The following is a 20218-nucleotide window of genomic DNA, read 5'->3' as shown; positions in this document are numbered from 1 at the left end:
CCTCTTCATTAAAACACTGGCATTCCCAACTGTTTTGTGTTGGGTACCTCATTTACATCCCAGTCTACATCCCAGGCCTCACCTCTGTCCTGAGCCCCAGATCCAGGTAGCCTATCACATACTGAACATGTCCATCCATGTGTCTTCTAGACCCCTCACTAAACTAGCCCACTCTCCCCTCCTGGCTCACTTCTACTTTCCCCATCTCCATGTAAGGCACCTCTACCTCTGTAGGTGCCCAAGCCTCCGGAAGCCCTCCTGAGTTCTTCCCTTGTTCTCACATCTTCTTCCCTTATTCTCACAGTCCACTCCCTCACAGTAGAGAATCACTGAGCTGACACTTTGCCTCCAGAGTGTTTTCAACTGCCCGTTTCTCTCCATTCCCACCATCACTGCCCCAGTTCATTCCCACAACCTCTTTTACCTGAATAGCTGCACAGCTTCTTAACTCATCTCTCTGCCCCCAGGTGCTCCCCTGGATAATTTTTTAAATTTATTTATTTATTTTTGGCTATTCTGGGTCTTCATGGCTACATGCAGGCTTTTGCTAGCTGTGGCGAGTGGGGGCTACACTGCAGTTGCAGTGTGAGGGCTTCTCACCGTGGCATCTTCTCTTGTTGCAGAGCACGGGCTCTGGGTGCACAGGCTTCAGTAGTTGTGGCTTGTGGTCTCTAAAGTATCTGTGGTGCACGGGTTTAGCTGTTCTACAGCATGTGGAATTTTCCCAGACCAGGGATCAAACCCATGTCCCCTGCATTGGCAGGCAGACTCCTAACCACTGGACCACCAGGGAAGTCCCTCTCCTGGATAATTAATCTTTCATGTAGCACCAGCGTTATCTTCCTAAAACATAAATCTTACCATATGACTCCCCCTACTGCCTCCAGGAAACCGTACAAACGCTTGAGCTTGGCCTGCACAGGGTCTGCTCCTAGCTTCCCCTCTTTGATCTCATTCCCCGCTTGCCCAGCTTGTACTTTACACTTGAGCAATAAGACTGTGGTCAGGACTCTTACACACATGTCATTTTGTGTTTCTGTACATTTGCTAATGCTGTTCCCTGCCTTTTCTAATGCTCTTTCACAAGGTTAAAATTTATTCAGAGATCAAGATCCACTCCTTTGCAAGTCTTTTTCCAAGCCCTCAAGTTGGCCTCAGAGCCCCTCTTCTAACAGTTTCTCTACTAAACTGGAAAGATCTCATGTTGGTCAGTTTCTCCCACTGGCCAGTGATTTGGTAATTCTCAACATGTAGTCCATGGACCACTTGCCTCAGAATCACATCAGAAGCTTGTTAAATATGCAGGTTGCTGAATCCAGCCCAGACAGATAGAATCATAATCTCTGGGATGTCAGTCTAGGAATCAGAATTCCAGACAAGCCCTTGGATAACTCATTTGAGGAATAAAGTTTGCAAATAGCTGTGCAGACTCTGAGCTCCTGCTATAATTGGTCTGAGGAGGCTATGGTACCCAGAAGGAGGGGCAGATTCCCTGCCCGAGGTGAGAGACAAGGAGATGCCCATGCCTGCAGAAGAAGGGACTAACCATGGATGAAGAAACCAAGGCTCACTTAGGCTTGAGGTCGTCCAGGTGGGGTGGTAGAGGCAGGGTTAGGGCCCAGGTTTCCCTGACTGCAAAGGAAGGAATGATGCTAAAGCTGAAATTCCAGTACTTTGGCCACCTCATGCGAAGAGTTGACTCATTGGAAAAGACTTTGATGCTGGGAGAGATTGCGGGCAGGAGGAGAAGGGGACGACAGAGGATGAGATGGCTGGATGGCATCACTGACTCGATGGACATGAGTCTGAGTGAACTCTGGGAGTTGGTGATGGACAGGGAGGCCTGGCGTGCTGTGATTCATGGGGTTGCAAAGAGTCGGACACGACTGAGCGACTGATCTGATCTGATCTGAAAGCCCCTCCTCCTGACACTTGATCTGTATTCCCTCTGCTTCCTGAAGTCCCTACATTTCTGAAGCTCTCATTGAGTGTGTGTGTGGCAGTCACACCCTGTCTGGCTCCTTAGTGTCAAAATCTGTGGTCACTGGCCATAGCTAGGCAGAGTCCACCTAAGAGAAAGTTCATTTGCATTTCAACAACAAGAAAAGCCAGCTAAGGGCAGAACAGAAACAAGAACTTTTAAGATGGCCTGGATTACCAGAAATTTTCTAGCTCCTCAGCATCATTTATTTTTCCAGACACAAGGCACAAGCAGCTGGCCCTACACTACTGCCAGCTCTAGCCCATCACTCCCAGACAGGCCAGATCTACAGGGGGAAGGCAGTAATGGTTTTCCCTGGGCAGCTCCTTTCTGGCATATGGTATAAGCAAGCAGGTAAGACTCATTCACTTATTACTCTTGAGTGCTTACTATGTGTGATTCACAGACCAAAATAGACTCTGGTCCCTGTGTATAAGGAGCTGTTCACTCTCCTGGAATGCTCTTCCACATGGTTAACACCTATTCAGGGTTCAGGCTTCAGCCTTGAATTTCCAAACTTGTGGAGGAGCTAAGATGAGCACACAGAACTAATCAGAACACAGATCAGACAAGATGGGAGGGGCTATTGTAATTGAGGGGCACCAAGAGGAGGGGGCTTCCCATGTGGCACTAGTGGTAAAGAACCCGGCTGCCAATGCAGGAGACATAAGAGATGCAGATTCAATCCCTGGGTGGGGAAGATCCCCTGGAGGAGGGCATGGCAACCCACTATAGTATTCTTGCCTGGAGAATCCCATGGACAGAGAAGCCTGGCGGGCTACAGTCCATAGAGTTGGCACAACTGAAGCAACTGAGCAGGCGTGCATGCATAAGGAGGGAGAAGTAGTGGATTGGAGGCATGGGGGAGTAAATCCCAGACAGAGGGAAGAGGGGTTCTGACTTTGGCAATGGCAGAATTCCTATCAGACCAACCGTCCTGCAGACTACAATGATAAACTCTGAGCAAAATGTAACGACTACCTGAAGGCACTTACAAACAGGAGACTCTAGAGGGGAGTCAAAAACTTAAGAGAACGGCTCTGGGTGAGCCTCCTGCTTTTATGATTGTTTATTCACCCGAAGGCAGTCCCAACTGGAGCTGAGGGGTGGGGGCTAACACTTGGCAAGAAACCCATAGTCTTATTGGTTAAAAATGAAAGAACAGGTTATAAAACTATCACAGCAGCTAGAAAATGTGGAAAATCCTGGAGATGAGAAAGCCACAGACAGGGCACCCCAAATTCTGCCTGAAAATGCTACTCAAATCCCTGGCCCAAAGAGACCATAAGCAGCTTAAGACTGAAAACCAAACAGACAGGCAAACAAAGCTGAACAGAACTTTAAATTGCTGCCTACCACAGGGAGGAGAGTTGAAAATCTGGGTTCAACGAATATTATTTCAAAGGAACAAGCAGAATCCATAGTCTTAATCACAATGTGTAGTATACAACTCAAAACTACTCTAAAGTGAAAGCCATATTCAATAAAAAGAAAAAAAAAAAAGAATAAATGGAGACCAACCTTGAGGTGACCCAGATGCTGAAAGCAGCAAGCATTTTTAGATAGCTAATTATGCTCAGCATATAAAGAAATATATGCTCATAACGAACACCCAGATTTTAAAATCTCAGCAGAGAAAGAGAAACTATAAAGAAGCAAAATACAAATTTAGAACAAAAAATACAATATCTGAAGTTTTAAAATCATGTCCAACTCTTTGAAACCCCATGGACTGAAGCCTATCAGGCACCTCCGTCCATGGGATTCTCCAGGCAGGAATACTGGAGTGGGTTGCCATTTCCCTCTCCAGGAGATCTTCCCAACCCAGGGATTGAACCCGGGTCTCCTGCATCGTAGGCAGACGCTTTACCATCTGAGCCACCAGGGAAGTCAAAATGCTTAACAGTAGACAGCAAATGACAGATGAGTCAGTGAATTTGAAAACAGATCAACAGGAATTGTTTGAAAGGATAATATGGGAACACCAGACAAAAAGAACAACTAGCTACCCAGGAAGGCCATGGGCTTCCCTCATAGCTCAGTTGGAAAAGAATCTGCCTGCAATGCAGGAGACCCAGGTTCAATTCCTAGGTTGGGAAGATCCCCTGGAGAGGGAAATGGCAACCCACTCCAGTATTCTTGCCTGGAGAATCCCATGAACAGAGGAGCCTGGCAGGCCACAGTTCATGGGGTCGCAAGAGTCAGACATGACTTAGTGACTAAACCACCACCACAGGCAGGCCACGTCCTCCTAAAAAGGCCCCAGAAATCTTGCTGATTCCCTGTTACGTGCCACAGCCTCCACTCCCTCCAAAGTTCAGTAGAGGTCATACAGTGTGTGTGTGCTGATGGGAACATGTGTATGAATATGTGTGAGCAGACATATGAGTGGAAACACACAGGTGTGCATGCAACTATGTATGTGCAGGTGGAAAGAAAAAGATGTAAAAAGATTGTGAGGCATGAGTGTGAGGTGAGATGAGGAGGAAATCATTTCTGCTTTGAAGGTAAAGTGAAAGTGAAAGTGAAGTCGCTTAGTCATGTCCGACTCTTTGCGACCCCGTGGACTGTAGCCCCCCAGGCTCCTCTGTCCATGGGATTCTCCAGGCAAGAATACTGGAGTGGGTTGCCATTTCCTTCTCCATGGGATCTTCCTGACCCAGGGATCAAACCCAGGTCTCCCGCGTTGCAGGCAGACACTTTAACCTCTGAGCCACCAGGGAAGCCTCCTTTATGTTGAAGGTAAAGCCCAGATCAATGATACGCACACAGCCCTGGTGATGCCAGAGGCCAAGGGACTGAGGTGACCAGGAGCCTCCATGGGGGAGGAGGACAGATTTCTGACAACAAACCTAGACGCTCTGTCAATGCCTCCTGGGGTGGAGCACGGCCAGCCCTGGAGGATCTGGCATGCAGCTAGCCAAGTGCCTCATCCAAATGGGTCCTTGGTCTGTTTTCAGGGACCTCTGCCGCTACCTTAATGGGCTTGTCCTGAAATAATGACAGCCTCTTTGACCCTCAGTTTCCCATCTCTAAAATGGGGACAATCATAACTTCCTTCAAGGACTCTTGGATCAAGTGAGTTAGACTATGTGAAGGTACTCTGTACAAACAAAATGAGGACTGACCAACTGATGGTAGGATTTCCAAAAGAAGCTGTAGAAGAAACCCACCCACTCAACCTACAGGAGACCCTCCAATAACGTTTCTCAGGCTGGTTTTGTGGAACATAGCCTCCTGAGAGAGGCCATCTACAAGGATGAAAGTGAACTGTGATCAAGTGTTTCTAGGAAAGGTTTCATGTTCCAGCCTGTAATGGGAGGCCATAAAGCACAGTGACATAGTAAAGGCTCTGAGAAGTCCTGCACGGAAGAATCAGGAACGATTTCATGTAATCTGACGTTTCCCAAACTCTTGGTCCCGGGAACCTTGATGCTTATAACTGCTGTTCACATCCCAGTAAATGAGTGTTCACAGAGCCTCAGGAAAGGCTGGCCTTCAGAGAAATGAGTTCCAAAGGAACCACAGCATTCATTCTCTGTATTCTGTTTCCTCTTATGAAGTAGGCAGTGTATTATTCTTGCTGGAAACTATTCCACAAAGATGTAAAGAGGATATCAAGATAACAAGAGCAGCAGGCCTGCCTCTGGGGACTCTCCATGACCCCCACGATCCTTCCCTCCCTTCCCCTCCTTGGCTGTGCTGGGTGAGCCTCCTCTACTGCCTGATGCCCTTCCAAGGAAGCCAGACTGCATCCTGCTGTGGTTAGATCACCCCAAACCTGGCAGTGCTTATTTATTCCTTTAATATTGCCAACTGTACTGCTTATGAAAAATGGCAGGCACTTCATCTTATACAAAAAAGGAGGGACCTTAACAAGGCGGATTTCATAGTTGCATCACGTTTATCTTCTTCCGCAGGTATGTTAACTAGTGTTAACAGGGCTCAGACACACAGTGAAGAATGATGGCACATTATACGCCTCCCTCTGCACAAAAGCTCCCATTGGCCCAGCACATGCCTGAGGAAAGAGATGTTTCCTGAGGCACTTGTTGACATCGTTTTTGCTATGTGCATTTATTATGAAATGTAATTTTGCATCCACTTTCTGACAAGACACAGTAATAAAGTCTGTGGTAGAAATTTGCATGGTAATTTGCATAAGCTGACTCGAGATTCTCTTCTCAGGAAAAGAAATCATGAAAAGGAATGTATGCGTATCTTCTTTCAGCCTTGGCCAGGCCTTGGCCCGTGGCTGGGGAAGCATCTTGGCAAGTGGCAGAAAGCAGCTGGGCATGGCAGGCCCTTGACAATGAAGCTGCTGTTTATGCCCTGCACCACCAACCCTCAGAGGAGAGTATCAGGGTAAAGTCATGCAAATGAGCATGCAAATGAAGCTGGTGAAACTTAGGGATTCAGACCAGCAAATGGGTGCAGTGGGGGAGGGAGACAGCAGCTTCTGGAAAACATGCTGGGCAGGGTCTGGCCTGGCCAGCAACTCAACCAAGTACCTTGGGGGAGGGGTGGTTGGCTGGAAGGCCACAGGGCAGGTACCTGGATTCTTTCCAACACTTTAGCCTCAAAGGTTACACAGTCCCCATGACCACTTTCCTCCCAAAGGGAAATGGCTTATGCTAGTCACCAACCAATATAAATATGTATTGATTGCTCTTTCATTTCCTGACTGTGCTCTAAAACATCAACCAACAATATATACTTTCCAACTTTAAACAACGGGTTGTATGTGTACATGCAAGTCGCTTCAGTCATGTCCGACTCTTTGCAGCCCCATGGACTGTAGCCCGCCAGGCTCCTCTGTCCATGGGATTCTCCAGGCAAGAGTACTGGGGTGGGTTGCCAGGCCCTCCTCCAGGGGATCTTCCTGACCCAGGCATTGAACCCACGTCGCGTATGTCTCCTGCATTGACAGGCAGGTTCTTTACCACTAGTGCCACCTGGGAAGCCCAAATAAGGGGCTCAGTCAGTCAGTCAGTCGGTTCAGTCGCTCAGTCGCGTCCAACTCTTTGCGACCCCATGAAGTGCAGCATGCCAGGCCTCTCTGTCCATTACCAACAAATAAGGGGTTAAGTTTCATCAAAATTAGTCAATTCTTCCAAAGGCTACCCAGATGCCGAGGGATGTGTGGCCTGAAGCTCCCTGAGAGCTCTCCCACAGGCTCACAAATGCACAAGCCCTCTCCTCGGCTCTCAGGGAGAAAGACTTTCTGGGGGGAGGACTTTTAAGTGCATCTACAAGTAACCCACAAAGTAAATTAGGAAGGATTACTAACCTGGGCCAGAGTTGCATGATGGGGCCACTTCACTTATGAACACTAGCAGGTGCTATTGGACTCCCCTAACACCAACTGGCAACCTCCTACTCCCTTGCAGGGCTGGAAACTGTAAAAGAAAAACTCTGCTTTCCCAGCCTCTCTAGAGGGTAATGGTGATCAGGTGACTCAGTTCTGGCCAATAAGACACAAGCTGCAGTCTGCTGGAGGGCGATGGGATTCTAGGGATGTTCTTGCTATCCTTTTTTTTCCTGCCTTGAATGCAGAGGTGATGTCTGAAGCAGCAACAGCCAAGATGCATGAAGATACGAACCCACAGAACAAGAAGCCAGAACAGAATGCCCAGGGTCCCGGGACACGCCTGATGGCATCACCACACAGCTGGGCCAGCTCAAGGCCCACTGTGACTTCTGACACCTGAAAAACCGAAACCCTCCCTTGTTTAAGCCAGGTTAGGCAGCCTTCTGTACTAGAGGCTGGCCACATACCTAATTTTAATATGCTTGACAAAAGAGTGGAAGAGAAGCCAGAGGAGAGGAGGGAGGGAAAGAAACGATGTCACAGTCAATCTGCCCTCCGACCAGTCCTAGGTAAATGTCCAAATGGAGCACCTGGGTGACTGGTGCTGCACCAGGGGGTGTCTGAGGGCAGGGTCATCTTGCCAAGCTGCCTGGCATTTAGGGGTATTTCACTGTAAAAGAGTGCTGCCTCACATTTTGACCACAGAAACATGGAACTCTTTCTTAACTGTATTAATATGATAAAATCATCGTGTTGCTAGAGTTGGCCAAAGACAGAGTTCAGGGTTCTGCCAGAAGCCTGGGGACCCGGCAGCACCCAGCAGAGTGCCAGAGCTCTGCACAGATGCACACGCAGGCATGGATAGGCGGGCCGCGGTTTCCCATACAAACACTCTGTGAGCAAGTTATTGTTAACTTCACTTCATCATCATCAACTTCATCTGCAGTGGAGTTGTTTAGTACTGCTCTCTGTAGAGTATGTAATGCACATTGGTATCAACAGTATTTCTGATCTAAAATTTCCCATCATCTAGGCTTTAAGGCGTCCATGAGCTATGCTTTAAATACAAATTGACCACATTCCTACTGCTGAAGTTTGAGGCCATTGATCTAGGTGATGTAGGGGTTAAGTGCCATCCAAATAATTTCTGGATTAAAAAACGCAATGCTAAGAAAGTAGGATGCTAGCCCAGACTCTCAGCTAAGTGACAGCGGTGGGATTTCAACGCAGGCCTCTGAAGGCAGCATTGTTTTGGAGAAAAAGGAGGAGCTAATATGAGAGGATGTGCTGACTCAGTGTGTGACTCAGTTCTCCTCATGTGTGACCCCACTCTGAGCACCTCGACAGGGGTGTAGACCCTCCCCTGTCTCCTCAGGTGCCAGGTAACCACCTAAGCACACGTGGCCTCTTGGGTTCTGTGGAGAAAGGCTTTTCTTCCTGGCCCTCCACCTGCTGTCTACAATCCGACCCAGGAAACTCATCAGCTCTTGAGGCTTCAGGGATCCAGATGCTGCCAGCCCTTCCTGGGCCCACTCACATAATGCCATTTTCAAGCATCTGCACTTGGCTGTTCCACCATTACTTCCCACTCGACTTTTCGTTTTCCTTTGTGTTCACGGTACTGACACTCTTCCGGGGTGTCTGGACAGAAACCCAGGGCCACTCAAGCCTCTCCCTCCTCTGCACCACACAGGCCTAGTCTGCTCACTGCTCCCACGGTTCTGTGTGTCCAGCCCAGGCCCCTTCACTCAGCCCTGCATGACTGATGCGTGATGCCCCTCCCTGCCCTTCCACTCGCAGAGCTGCCCCAAGTCTGTGGGCCCTGCTGCAACTGCCATCCTGCCCTGGCCCAGGCCCCCAGGCCTGTCTCCTACAAACTCTGGCTTCTTTGATTCCCATGAGAGCCAGCCTTCAGGAAGCCCCACTAGCTCTCCACTCTGCCCCATAAGCCCAAACCCCACAGAGCTTCTAGGGCCGCTAAAGCCTCATCAGCAGGATCCCAGAGAGCTCTGGTGGGTAACCCCACTCTGCATGCCCAGGTCCTCATGCCAGCCCCTTGGGGCCTCAGGCAAGTTCAGCCCCAGACATGGGGGTAGGAGGGGGACTCGCTGTCAAACAGGATGAGGTTGAACACCCTCTACCGTCCATGCCCTGCCTCAGGGCACAGCCAGATTCTGTGGCAACACAGAGTAAGCATGTGGCAAACGTGTTGTCAGAGTACGTGAGCAGCAGAGGGGGGCAGGAGACAGAGCCAGAGGCACGCAGCAAAGGTGGGAGTGAGGGAGTCAGTCCTGAAAACTGTCTGGGCACCTCAGCCAATGAAGGCGAGGTGGGAGGGCGCTGCTGGGCTACAGGGCTGATACATGAGGTATGAGTGGGCAGTGCCGGGAGTGAGCACCATGCAGGGGACAACTGGGAACATCCCCAGAGCCCTCGGGGCTGGTGTCTACTTCCCAAGTGCCTCTGCCATCATGTTAAGAAAAACTAACGTTTCCCTCTCTCCATCTCCAGAGAATTTATTAAAATGGGCCTGTGTATGCACAGAATTGGAGCCCCAGCCTCCCAGCCTAATTACCATGTTAGAAGCTATTAGGAAAGAAATTCCACCTGCAGTCAAAAAAAAAAGAAGTCAGAAGAGCCTGCGGTGGGGAGGGCACTTGGGCTTTCATTGCTTGTTTCCACGACACTGGACATTGACACGGGGCCACTGTGGCAACTTAGTGTGATGGGGTCTAAAAATCAAGGCAGACAGTCCCTCCTGACGCCACTGTGGCAACTGACACCAGCTGTGGGCAGGCCCTGGGAGGGCCCCTGAACGCGGCATTGAATCTGAGGGGTCCAGGCCTCAGCCAAGCCGAGAGCCCATCCAGCAGCCAAAGCAGGAGGTGTTCCTGTAGAGTCAGGAGGACGGCATACTGGGGAGAGGGAGCTGCAGAGGGGCACAGAGCATGGCACAGCCCAACCATGGGGCACAGAGCATGGCATGGCCCAACCACGGGGCACAGAGCATGGGCACGGCCCAATCATGGGGCACAGAGCATGGCACGGCCCAACCATGGGGCACAGAGCATGGCACGGCCCAACCACGGGGCACAGAGCGTGGCACGGCCCAACCACGGGGCACAGAGTGTGGCATGGCCCAACCACGGGGCACAGAGTGTGGCATGGCCCAACCACGGGGCACAGAGCATGGCACGGCCCAACCACGGGGCACAGAGCATGGCACGGCCCAACCACGGGGCACAGAGTGTGGCATGGCCCAACCACGGGACACAGAGCATGGCACCGCCCAACCATGGGGCACAGAGCATGGCACGACCCAACCATGGGGCACAGAGTATGGGGACAGCCCAACCACGGGCACAGAGCATGGCACGGCCCAACCATGGGGCACAGAGCATGGCACGGCCCAACCACAGGCAGACATGCACTTGAGCCTTGGTGAGTCAGAAGAACATTTCACAGCAGAGAGGAGGAATGGGAAGGGCATTCCAGCAAAGCTGACACCATAAACCCAGTGTTGGAGGCCTCAGAGTGTCACTGACTTGGGAGCAGCAAGCAGGGAGGCCCCTGGACCACAGGACATGGGACAAGCAGTGGGTCATGGGAGATGACACTGAAGATAGAGGTCGGCTGAGATTTTGAGGGACTCAAACAACATGGGGAGAAGTTGAGGCTTTGATCCACAACAAAGGACCACTGAGGCTCTTGAGGGCCACTGCAAGGACCTTGAGGCCTCCTCTGCTGCCCATCACTGCCAGGAATACCAACCAGCCAGGAGTGTCACTATTATCAATGGGGCATCAACAAGTATTATAAGTATTACAACACTTGAAAGATCAAATAATCAAAATAATCTCTGTGAGATCATTCATACACACACACAAGTGAACACCAAGTCAGACTTAAGAACTGAAGTTAAAGAGCTGTGATTCAGATGTAAAGTGATGCAGGAAGACTCCCCTTGCAGGGAAGAGAGGCCTCTGGCAAGCCCACCCTGGTAGAGAGCGTGGCCTGTACCAAACGAGACAAAGTGTGGCTGAGACAGTCATCCCAGAGCTGATGTCCAGGGTTGTGTACATCACTCGGGTCACCCCTCTAGTCAATTCTTACCAAGTCGACTAGTTATCTGGCATTTCAAATGACAGCAGAAGAAAAGAAGGGATAAGAGGGAGGCAGAGAAAGGGGCTGTATTTTAGGCAGGCATGCTGACTGGTCCAGAGTGAGACAGACTAAAGACTAGACACAGAACTATAATTGGCAGTGAGCTGTGCTCTGCATGTTCTGTAAGTCCGGGAAGGTGGGGAAACCTCTTAGCACAACAGTCCTCAGGGTGTTCTATAAATATTTATCCTTTGAGGACTCAATGACAGAAGTATTCCATGACCGAATACATGTGGGAGATTCTACACACTACATCTTTCAGCAGATCAAAACCATGCACTGATATGGAAAAGGCCCTGAGAAGTCCTGCAGGAGAATTCTGTTCACCGGTGATCCTCAGTCTCTTGCCCCCCAAACACCTACTAACATCCCTTAGAACTACTAATCCCAGAACCCACTGGCTTAGAAAAATGCACTACTACTTGTCTGTCTTAAGAAAGAAAACAATACATTTTTTCTTAAAAATAGTTGAAATGATTAAGCTTGGTGCCTTATGATAACAGCTATAATTACAGGGGAATTCACTTCATTTGACAAACCTCGCCACTCACCCATGGTGCCAGAAAAGTGAAATGATACTGACCTTCAAGAGCTCAGCCTTTGGCTCCTGGAGCCATTTCTGTTTGACTCCAGATCTCCCTTGAGAGCCAGGGGCACTCAGGTCACTTCACCTAGCCTCCTGCCCACGTAGAGCAGTGTAGGCCCATCACACTAGTCTCTCCAGGGAAGGAAGGGCCCCAGCAACCACGTGTGTGTGTGTGCACACACACGAAGGTCCAGCCAACAGCCACGTTAGAGAAGCACATTCCCCTACTGCTCTTTCACGACCCTCATTTAGAATCTTGTCCATCCACCTCCATATGATGACTCTCAAGAATCCAAACACTGTAATGATTTAGACCTGCCACGGGGGCAGGAGAACACAAACTGAAAGCTGTCCTTTCTCTCCTGGAAACATTTTCTTACTGAGGTTTGGAGCTTCAGAAGGGCTCAGGGTCTTTACTGGTGGGCTGGGACCAGGGTGCAAATGGGAGGCTCCTCCAAGGCAACATAGATGCCCTGGACCCCATGCACACCCTACTCTCCTCCAGCATCAGCAGTCCTGGGAGGGTGGCTGGCATGGTGTCCAGGCAGCCATCAAGGCTACAAACACCATGAGGCTTAGTGAGGGGCAGGGACCCAGGAACTCACCTGGTACGTGTTGTCGAAGCTGTCGTACATGAACCGTGTGATCAGCGATGTCTTCCCGACTGTAAAACAAGAAGAGAGGGGTTCAGCTGTGATCCGGGCCAGGCTCCTCTAAACACATTTCATGCCATGAAAACAGATAATGAAATCAAAAAGCCCAGAGGAAAAGATGAGATTCAGAAACAGAGTGGGAGGTGGGGACACTGAGGTCATTGGGTGGGCTGCAGGGGACTCCCTGCCCTGTGAACTCTTACCACACAAATCCAGGTCTTCCTTGACCCATAAGAGCCATATAAGAACGATCAGAGAAAGTGTGTGCATTACAGAATGCTTCTGTCACAGGCCTACATTCACCTGGGAATAACACTTTGCCCTTGGTCACAGGCTGGGATAGAGGCACGCCCTTTTATTTTAGCCTGGAGACTGATGAGGAAGGTGACTCTCCAAGGAACCAGAGGGCAGGGGAAGTAAATGGATCATTCCCCAGTGTCTCTCATGGGCAGAACTATTCTTCAAAATGTGTACCTGACTGCCCAGCTCCTCATTGGATATTTAACATCCCTGGACCTTGCTGGGTAAGTGCCAGCAGGATCCCCAGTCATTGTGACAAGCGAGGACTCCCCTGCACATCTGCAAATCCCCCTAAGGGCATTAACATCTCCAACTGAGAACTACTGGTAGGACTAAGGGAAAAAGGAAGTCTCTGGAATCCCGTAAATACTTCTAATTTCCCAAACTGCAGGATTTGGCTTCTGACCTAACCCTGTGCAGGTCCTCTGAGGCCTGGCAGTGGCAGAAACGCAGTAGCAGCATCTCTGAGCATCTGGGTGGGGAGGAAGGGTGATAAAGGAACATTTGTTGGGTCAGGCCCAGTATGGAATGCTACACCATCCCACCAAGCCTCTGCTATGGCCCTGGGAGGCTCAGAGGTAGACTGGACCCGCTGAGCTTGGCTCAGAGTCCCTTCTGCTCTGGGCTGTGAGAGACAGGTAACTCTGGCAGGGAGAGCAAAAGATCCAGCGCCCAAGAGTTCTCCATTCTGCCTCTCCCCAGTTCTCAGATGGGATGTCCACAGGCCGAACCTAGCAGTGTGGCTGGTCCCTGGTTAGACGGAGCCAAGGCAACCCAACGGGACTCCCCTGGGAAAGGTCCCTTTCCAGTTCGGAAGCCTCAGCAGTATAGCAGACAAGGGCAGCCCTCTCCTGGCAGCCGGCATTTGTAATGAAAGGGCAGTCGTCTTCCACAGGGAGAAGGCATGCAGCTTGGTTCCAGGCTTGCCCAGACTCCACCCTTTGTGTCTCTTCACTGGGCTGTTCCTGATTCCTATCTTTTGTGGTAAAACTATAATTGTAAGTAAGAGTGCTTTCCTGAGTTCTGTGAGTTGTTCTGGTGAATTATGGAACCTGAAGAGGGCTGGGGGAACCCCTAGATTTGTAGCCAGCTGGTCAGAAGTGCAGGACCCTGGGGACCTCACTCACAGCTGGTGTCTGAGGTGGGTGTCAGTCTAGTGGGGAACTGTGAGTCCCCCACTTAAACCTGAGCAGTCTGATACCAGCTTAGCTCAGGTAGTGCCAGGACTGAACTGCAGTATATCTGCTGCTGTCAGAATAGCCCCACTTCTCTTCTGAACATCTCTGGGGTGAGCAGTAATAGACCCAGGATCTCTTGGCTAAGTTTACCTGGAAACTGCCCTTTGGGCGTCCAGTACAAATTAAATCTGTAAAGTGCTTTCCAATTGCTTTAAATCTCTGCTTAAATTCACATGAAAATGAGAAGTGGGGGCTTCCGACGCTAGGAGGATTGACTCTGAGGCCACAGAAAAGTGTGGCTGTTAACTGCTTAGGGGAACCCAGAGTGAGAAGTGGAGCAACCCCAAGCCAGCAGGAAGAGGATGAAATCAGGGAGTGAATGGATCCTCCTCTTCCAAGAGCAACGGCAAGTTCCTGCAGCCTCAGGTACAGAGGCACTGCACGGCCTGCTGGGAGCTCCCGTCTGTGGTGACACGCAGCACCTTACACCTCGGGGAAGGGACACAGTCCTTTCCTCCAACAGGCTCCTCCCCAGGACAGGAAGGAGAGACAGCAGAATCCCCTAAAAGCCACTGAGGGAACAGGAGGCTCGTGGAGGAGCTGAGAGAGCAGAAATCTCTGCAAGGCTTCTCTGCCAAGTCCCTTCTAGGGGCACCAGCCACAACCAGTGGCTCCCCAGTGGCTTGCAGGGTAATGGCTAGGCAAGAGGAGAAAATGCCCAAGAAACAAGCAGCGTTTTGGGGACCGCACAGGACAACCTTTTAGGCATGGGGTCCTGGCCAGAGTCAGTATTTTCTCGGCTTTCTCACAGACCCATAAAAGATGACCACCTGAACCATGTATTTACGGAGGTTGTGTCACACACACCGCAGGGGCTGTGCCAGACACAGATTTACACGGCAGCAATAAACGGGGGAGACGGGATACCTGCCTGCCTAAAGCCTGTAGGACTTCTGTGCTTGCAGCAACAGTAAGCCCCCAAGTCCACCCTGGTTAGTCCTCAACTCTGAGTTGGGTACTTATGCATCTCCATTTTACACAAGGGGAAACAAGCTGCCAGCTCCTTGCCCAGGGCCAAAGCTGAGTGGGGCCAGGATGAGGCGGTCAGACCAGGGACTGAGTTCCTATGCCTCATGCTCCTCAGCATCTCTGGATCGTGCTGGGTTGCAGGATTCTGCCAGGTCATCACTGCCACCACTGTAGATGTCATGGAACCCCAGGAATGGCTTTGCCTAAGCCAAGGAACCTTTTTCTTGGATGGGCAGGAGGCAGGGTTTCCCCCTACTTGGGCAGTGCTTGATCCAACCTAGAAGGCCAGAAACTAGGAATTTAAGCAAAAGGAAGGCTTAGAAAATCAAGGATGGATGGGTTAAGACACGTGGGGTACAGCACCCCAAACTGAGGCCCGTACTGAATGACAGCCTCATTATGGATTTGATGCAAAAGGGAATGTTTTCTTCCCACCATTCTTCCAGGTCAGTTTTTTTCATTTCTCAGAACAGAAGCCCTCCTCTTGCCTGCCTCAGAGCTTCCCCAAGACCACCCATACTCTTTCCACGGCTGCCGGGCCAGCGTGGCTCAGACTCTGTCTGAACCTGTCCACTTGGCCTCCCTACTTGGAGGCCTCCTCCTCGCCTGGGCCTGGGTCTGCACCCTTCACTGCAGGCAAGTGTGGCCGGTGTGTCTGTGGCCAGTGCGTCCTGCCCGGCCCCAATTTGGCTAAGACTGACTGCCGGGCCTCCACCCTGATCCGTGGCCTCGGGGCTCTGGGGCGGGGCTCACCAGCCTGAAGGGGACTGGTCACCCCTCAGAGTAGAGCCCCAGGCAATGCTGTCCGGCAACAGCAGCAGGAAAGGAGCCTCCACACTTTGGCCCCAGGGCCCTGAGACAGAGCTTTACCGAGGAGCCTCTCACCTACTGCTGCCCTGTGTCATGTTGAGAAGTAGGGCGGGTCAAGGGGCCCCTGCGTCCACACTCCTCTCCCCTTGAAGGGCAGAGGCCTCTTCCTGACCCCACACCCCGCCTTCAACAGCTGCCCCAGGTGGAAGGTGCTGGAACCTGGATACGGAGAACCCACCTACCGGGTCACTCTCAGGCTCGCCACAAAGAGCAGCAGGACAGCTGGAACCATCACCTGCCTGGGCACTGCCACTGGGCTGTGGCCAAGGGGAGGCCCCAGAGGGGCCACACATTCAAGCAGCTCAGACAGGGCTGGGTGGGGGAGGGGAAGGAGGGGTGGGGGAGGGGAAGGAGAAGGAGGGGTGGGGGAGGGGAAGGAGAAGGCGGGGTGGGGGAGGGGAAGGAGGGGGAGGGGAAGGAGGGGGTGGGGAAGGGGAAGGAGGGGTGGGGGAGGGGAAGGAGGGGGTGGGAAAGGAGAAGGAGGGGTGGGGGAGGGGAAGGAGGCCCTCCTCTGAGGTCCCCCCCATCCTTCTGCGGCCCCCTGCATCCTATTGGAGGGCCGTCCTGCCCACACAGCTCTGTTCTCAAGGTCACACTGCCCCACTGCCCTAAGGACAGCTCTCAGATACCACCACAGCAATGCAGAGCTCTTTTCAGGAGCAAAGATTCAGCTCTTCTGGCAGGGTTTTATTAAAAATAAGCAAGCAAATCATTACTGAGCTTTTTCCTCTCTGCTCACAGCTCGGTAATATTCTCGTAATCTTCTGGCGGTTTAGGCCCACAGGATTAAGCAGGGAGATACATTTTCCCTCTTTCACCCAAATGAGGGTGAGAAAATTCATCCTGAGCACTTACTAGGAAGCTCCAGAAAGAAGGAATGGAAACGTTCTTACTGATCTTCTACTCAGCACCACACAAGAAATTCTTAGGTTTCCTCATTAATCCTCATCGGTATCCAATAAGGTGGTTCTTATCTCCACGGTCATGTGGCTGGGAAGCAGTGGAGCTGATGTGGAAACCCAGGTATGACGCCTAAGACTCACCGCGTGCAGGACGTTGCGCTGGTTTATGGAAAGGTCTGGCCAGCAGCAGAGCAGGAGGTCACAAAGGGCATGGGTTCTGGGGTGTGGCTTGGTAGTCAGGAAGGCCACAAGTGGTGGGGAGCAGCCCAGCGGGAAGCGGGGGTTTGGAGGGGAACAGGTATTTCAAGCAGAGGGAACAGTGTGAGTGCTGAGGCAGGGAGACAAGACACTTGTGTGAGGCGACGGGATGGGAAGCAACAGGCTAATTACAGTGGAGGAGGGGCAGCAGCCTGGCCAGGAGGCCTGGGGACACACTGGGGCCCTCCAGGTCCACGTCTGACCTTGGTCTCAGGGGAAATGGGGCCCAACCAGGTGTGTGAGGAATAGATAACAAACACTGTTCAAGGGAGCTCTGTATGGGCACCGGGTTGACTTAAACCCAAACCAGAAGCAAGCCCAGTGGGCCAGGGCTAGATGGCCAGGCCTGTGGCCACACCACGGAGCACAATTCCCTCCCAGGCATGGCAGGAGCTTCCGAAGGGTCTTACGCAGAAAGGCGGTGGGAAAGGTGTGGCAGATCGTAATGTCCATGATGGCTCACAAAATATGCCCCAGCCCACACGCTCTCCTTACAGTGCACCGCTGTCACTCTCTCCGGGGCGAAATTTGCAGGCCTGTGACTATGGTAGAAATGGCAGTGTGTGTGACTCCAAAGGCAAGGTCAGAAAAGGCAGCACAGCTTCTGTCTGGAGCGCTCCAGCTCCCTCACAGTCTGGAAGCTGGCCCTCCAATCCCGTCGCCATGCTGAGAGGACGCCGAAGGCAGCCTACACACAGGAGGACCACACGGAGACACCCATATGGCAAGAAATGGAGACCCCCAGCCAGCAGACCTGTGGGTGGGGGAGCCTTCAGGTGACTCGAGCCCACCCTTGGAGCCATTAAAGTGGATCAGAGACACCCTTTCCCTGCCTGCTAGGACCTGCCCAAACTATAGATTCCTGAGCAAAGAATATAGCCTCATTGTCTTGAGCCACTAAATTTTGGAGTGGTTGCCAGGAGAAATATCAACAACCTCAGATATGCATAGGATACCACTCTAATGGCAGAAAGTGAAGAGGAACTAAAGAGCCTCTTGATAAGGGTGAAAGAGGAGAGGGAAAAAGCTGGCTTGAAACTCAACATTCATTCAAAAACTAAGATCATGGCATCCAGTCCCATCAATTCATGTCAAATAGAAGGGGATAAAACAGAATCAGTGACAGATTTTATTTTCTTGGGCTCCAAAATCACTGCAGATGGTGACTGCAGCCATGAAATTAAGACACTTGATCCTTGAAAGGAAAGCTATGACAAGCCTAAACATATTAAAAAGAAGAGTATCACTTTGCTGACCAACGTCTGTATAGTCAATGCTATCAAAGCTATAGCCAGCAGCATTCACCTGGACCTCACCCATGGGGCCATTTACTTCCCCAGTCTCCCATGACCCCCACTCCCCATCTCAGTGCAGGTCCCAGGAAAATGGATTTTTGTACTTTCAGGTGGCTTCTAGGTAGCAACAGAGGATGTGAGGCATCTCTACTTGCTCAAACACCCACCGGGGGCTCATTCTGTGCTAGACCCAGGCTAGGCACAGAATCCACAGTGGAAAGCATATGACCCTCTGCCCTGCAGCAGGGGCCTGGCTAAGCTGACAGAGCCAGAGTCAGGTGTAAACACCCAAGAGGCAACGCAAGTTGAGACAAAAAAAAGGGCAAGGTCACTCTCTGCTGGGGAACTGCAGAGGTGTCCTGCAGGAAGTTGTAACAAACCTAGACAGCATATTAAAAAGCAGAGACATTACTTTGCCAACAACAGTCCATATGGTCAAAGTATGGTTTTTCCAGTAGTCATATACAGATGTGAAAGTTGGACCATAAAGAAGACTGAGTGCCAAAGAATTGATACGTTCAAACTGTGGTGCTGGAGAAGACTCTTGAGAGTCCCTTGAACTGCAAGGAGATCAAACCAGTCAATCCTAAAGAAAATCAACACTGAATATTCATTGGAAGGACTAATGTTGAAACTGAAGCTTTAATACTTAGGCCGCCTGATGTGAAGAGCCAACTCAGTGGAAAAGACCCTGATGCTGGGAAAGACTGAAGCCAAAAGAAGAAGGGGGCAGCAGAGGATGAGATGGTTAGACAGCATCACTGACTCAATGAACATGAGTGTCAGCAAACTCCAGGAGATAGTGAAGGACAAGGGAAGTCTGGTGCACTGCGGTGTACGGAGTAGCCAAGAGTTGGACATGACTTAGTGACCAAACAAGAACAACATGATGTGCTATGAACATTTGTACCCACATTTTTTTTATGGATCTATGTTTTCATTTCTCTTGGGGAAAAACCTAGAAGTAAACATTTCAAGATCAAAGGGTTTGTGTATGTGTAACTTCATAAGAAACTATTAATACCTGTTTCCAAAGTTGAAATGGAAGCAGAAAAATCCAGTAATTACTTCTTCTGTAGAGCGCAAGTAATATTAACCATAAAAGAAAAGACCTGATGCTGGGAGAGACTGAAGGCAGGAGAAGGGGATGACAGAGGATGAGGTGGTTGGATGGCATCACTGACTCAATGGACATGAGTAAGCTCCAGGAGATGGTGAAGGACAGGGAAGCCTAGTGTGCTACAGTCACTAAGAGTCAGACACGACTGAGTGACTGAACAACAACCCACAGGAGGTGGCACTCGGGCTGGGTCTTGACGGGTGGAGACGACACATCAAGGGAGTGACATTCCCAGGGGAGTGACCAGACAGGTCTGGTGACATGAGGCTAAGGCGTCCTCTGCACACAGCTATCCCTTACCCACATCTCACCACTGCTACTACCTGAAGCCACAGACTCCCAGGAGTCTGGGGTCAGTGCCCATGAGAGCTCCTGGGCACAGCTGGTACCCAGGTCACAGGCTGACACCTGAGTAGGCTGTGAGCCCCCAGACCCCAGTGCAACATCATCTCCCTCTGTGAAGGACTCCTCTCTGCCCTGTCATCTCTACAGTGGTGTGGGTGGAGGTAGAGAGATATCCATGAGGGCCAGAAATGGGCCTAAGAAATTAGCTGGAGACTTGATGGAGGGT

At 51.0% G+C, this 20218-nt stretch overlaps 1 protein-coding gene and 1 non-coding gene across 3 annotated transcripts in view; both read right to left on the bottom strand.

Moving 5' to 3' along the window:
• RAB6B (RAB6B, member RAS oncogene family) overlaps positions 1–20218 on the bottom strand; it is a 59334-nt gene that overhangs the window by 17835 nt on the left and 21281 nt on the right. The window contains exons 1-2 of one of the 2 annotated variants that reach the window (XM_061421201.1): positions 16928–17121; positions 12648–12706 (exon numbers count right to left, since the gene is read on the bottom strand). In XM_061421201.1, the coding sequence (XP_061277185.1) occupies positions 12648–12677 (30 nt within the window). In that variant the 5' untranslated portion in view covers positions 12678–12706; positions 16928–17121. Of the gene's footprint in view, positions 1–12647; positions 12707–16927; positions 17122–20218 lie in introns of those variants that run through there. The other variant, XM_061421198.1, reaches the window with a different exon arrangement.
• TRNAR-ACG (transfer RNA arginine (anticodon ACG)) lies at positions 3798–3869 on the bottom strand. Its single transcript has one exon. It is a non-coding gene; the product is annotated as a tRNA-Arg (tRNA).

This window comes from Bos javanicus, chromosome 1 (genome assembly GCF_032452875.1).
Source record: "Bos javanicus breed banteng chromosome 1, ARS-OSU_banteng_1.0, whole genome shotgun sequence".
NCBI lineage: Eukaryota > Metazoa > Chordata > Mammalia > Artiodactyla > Bovidae > Bos > Bos javanicus.
This window is presented reverse-complemented; position numbering and strand designations above follow the sequence as displayed.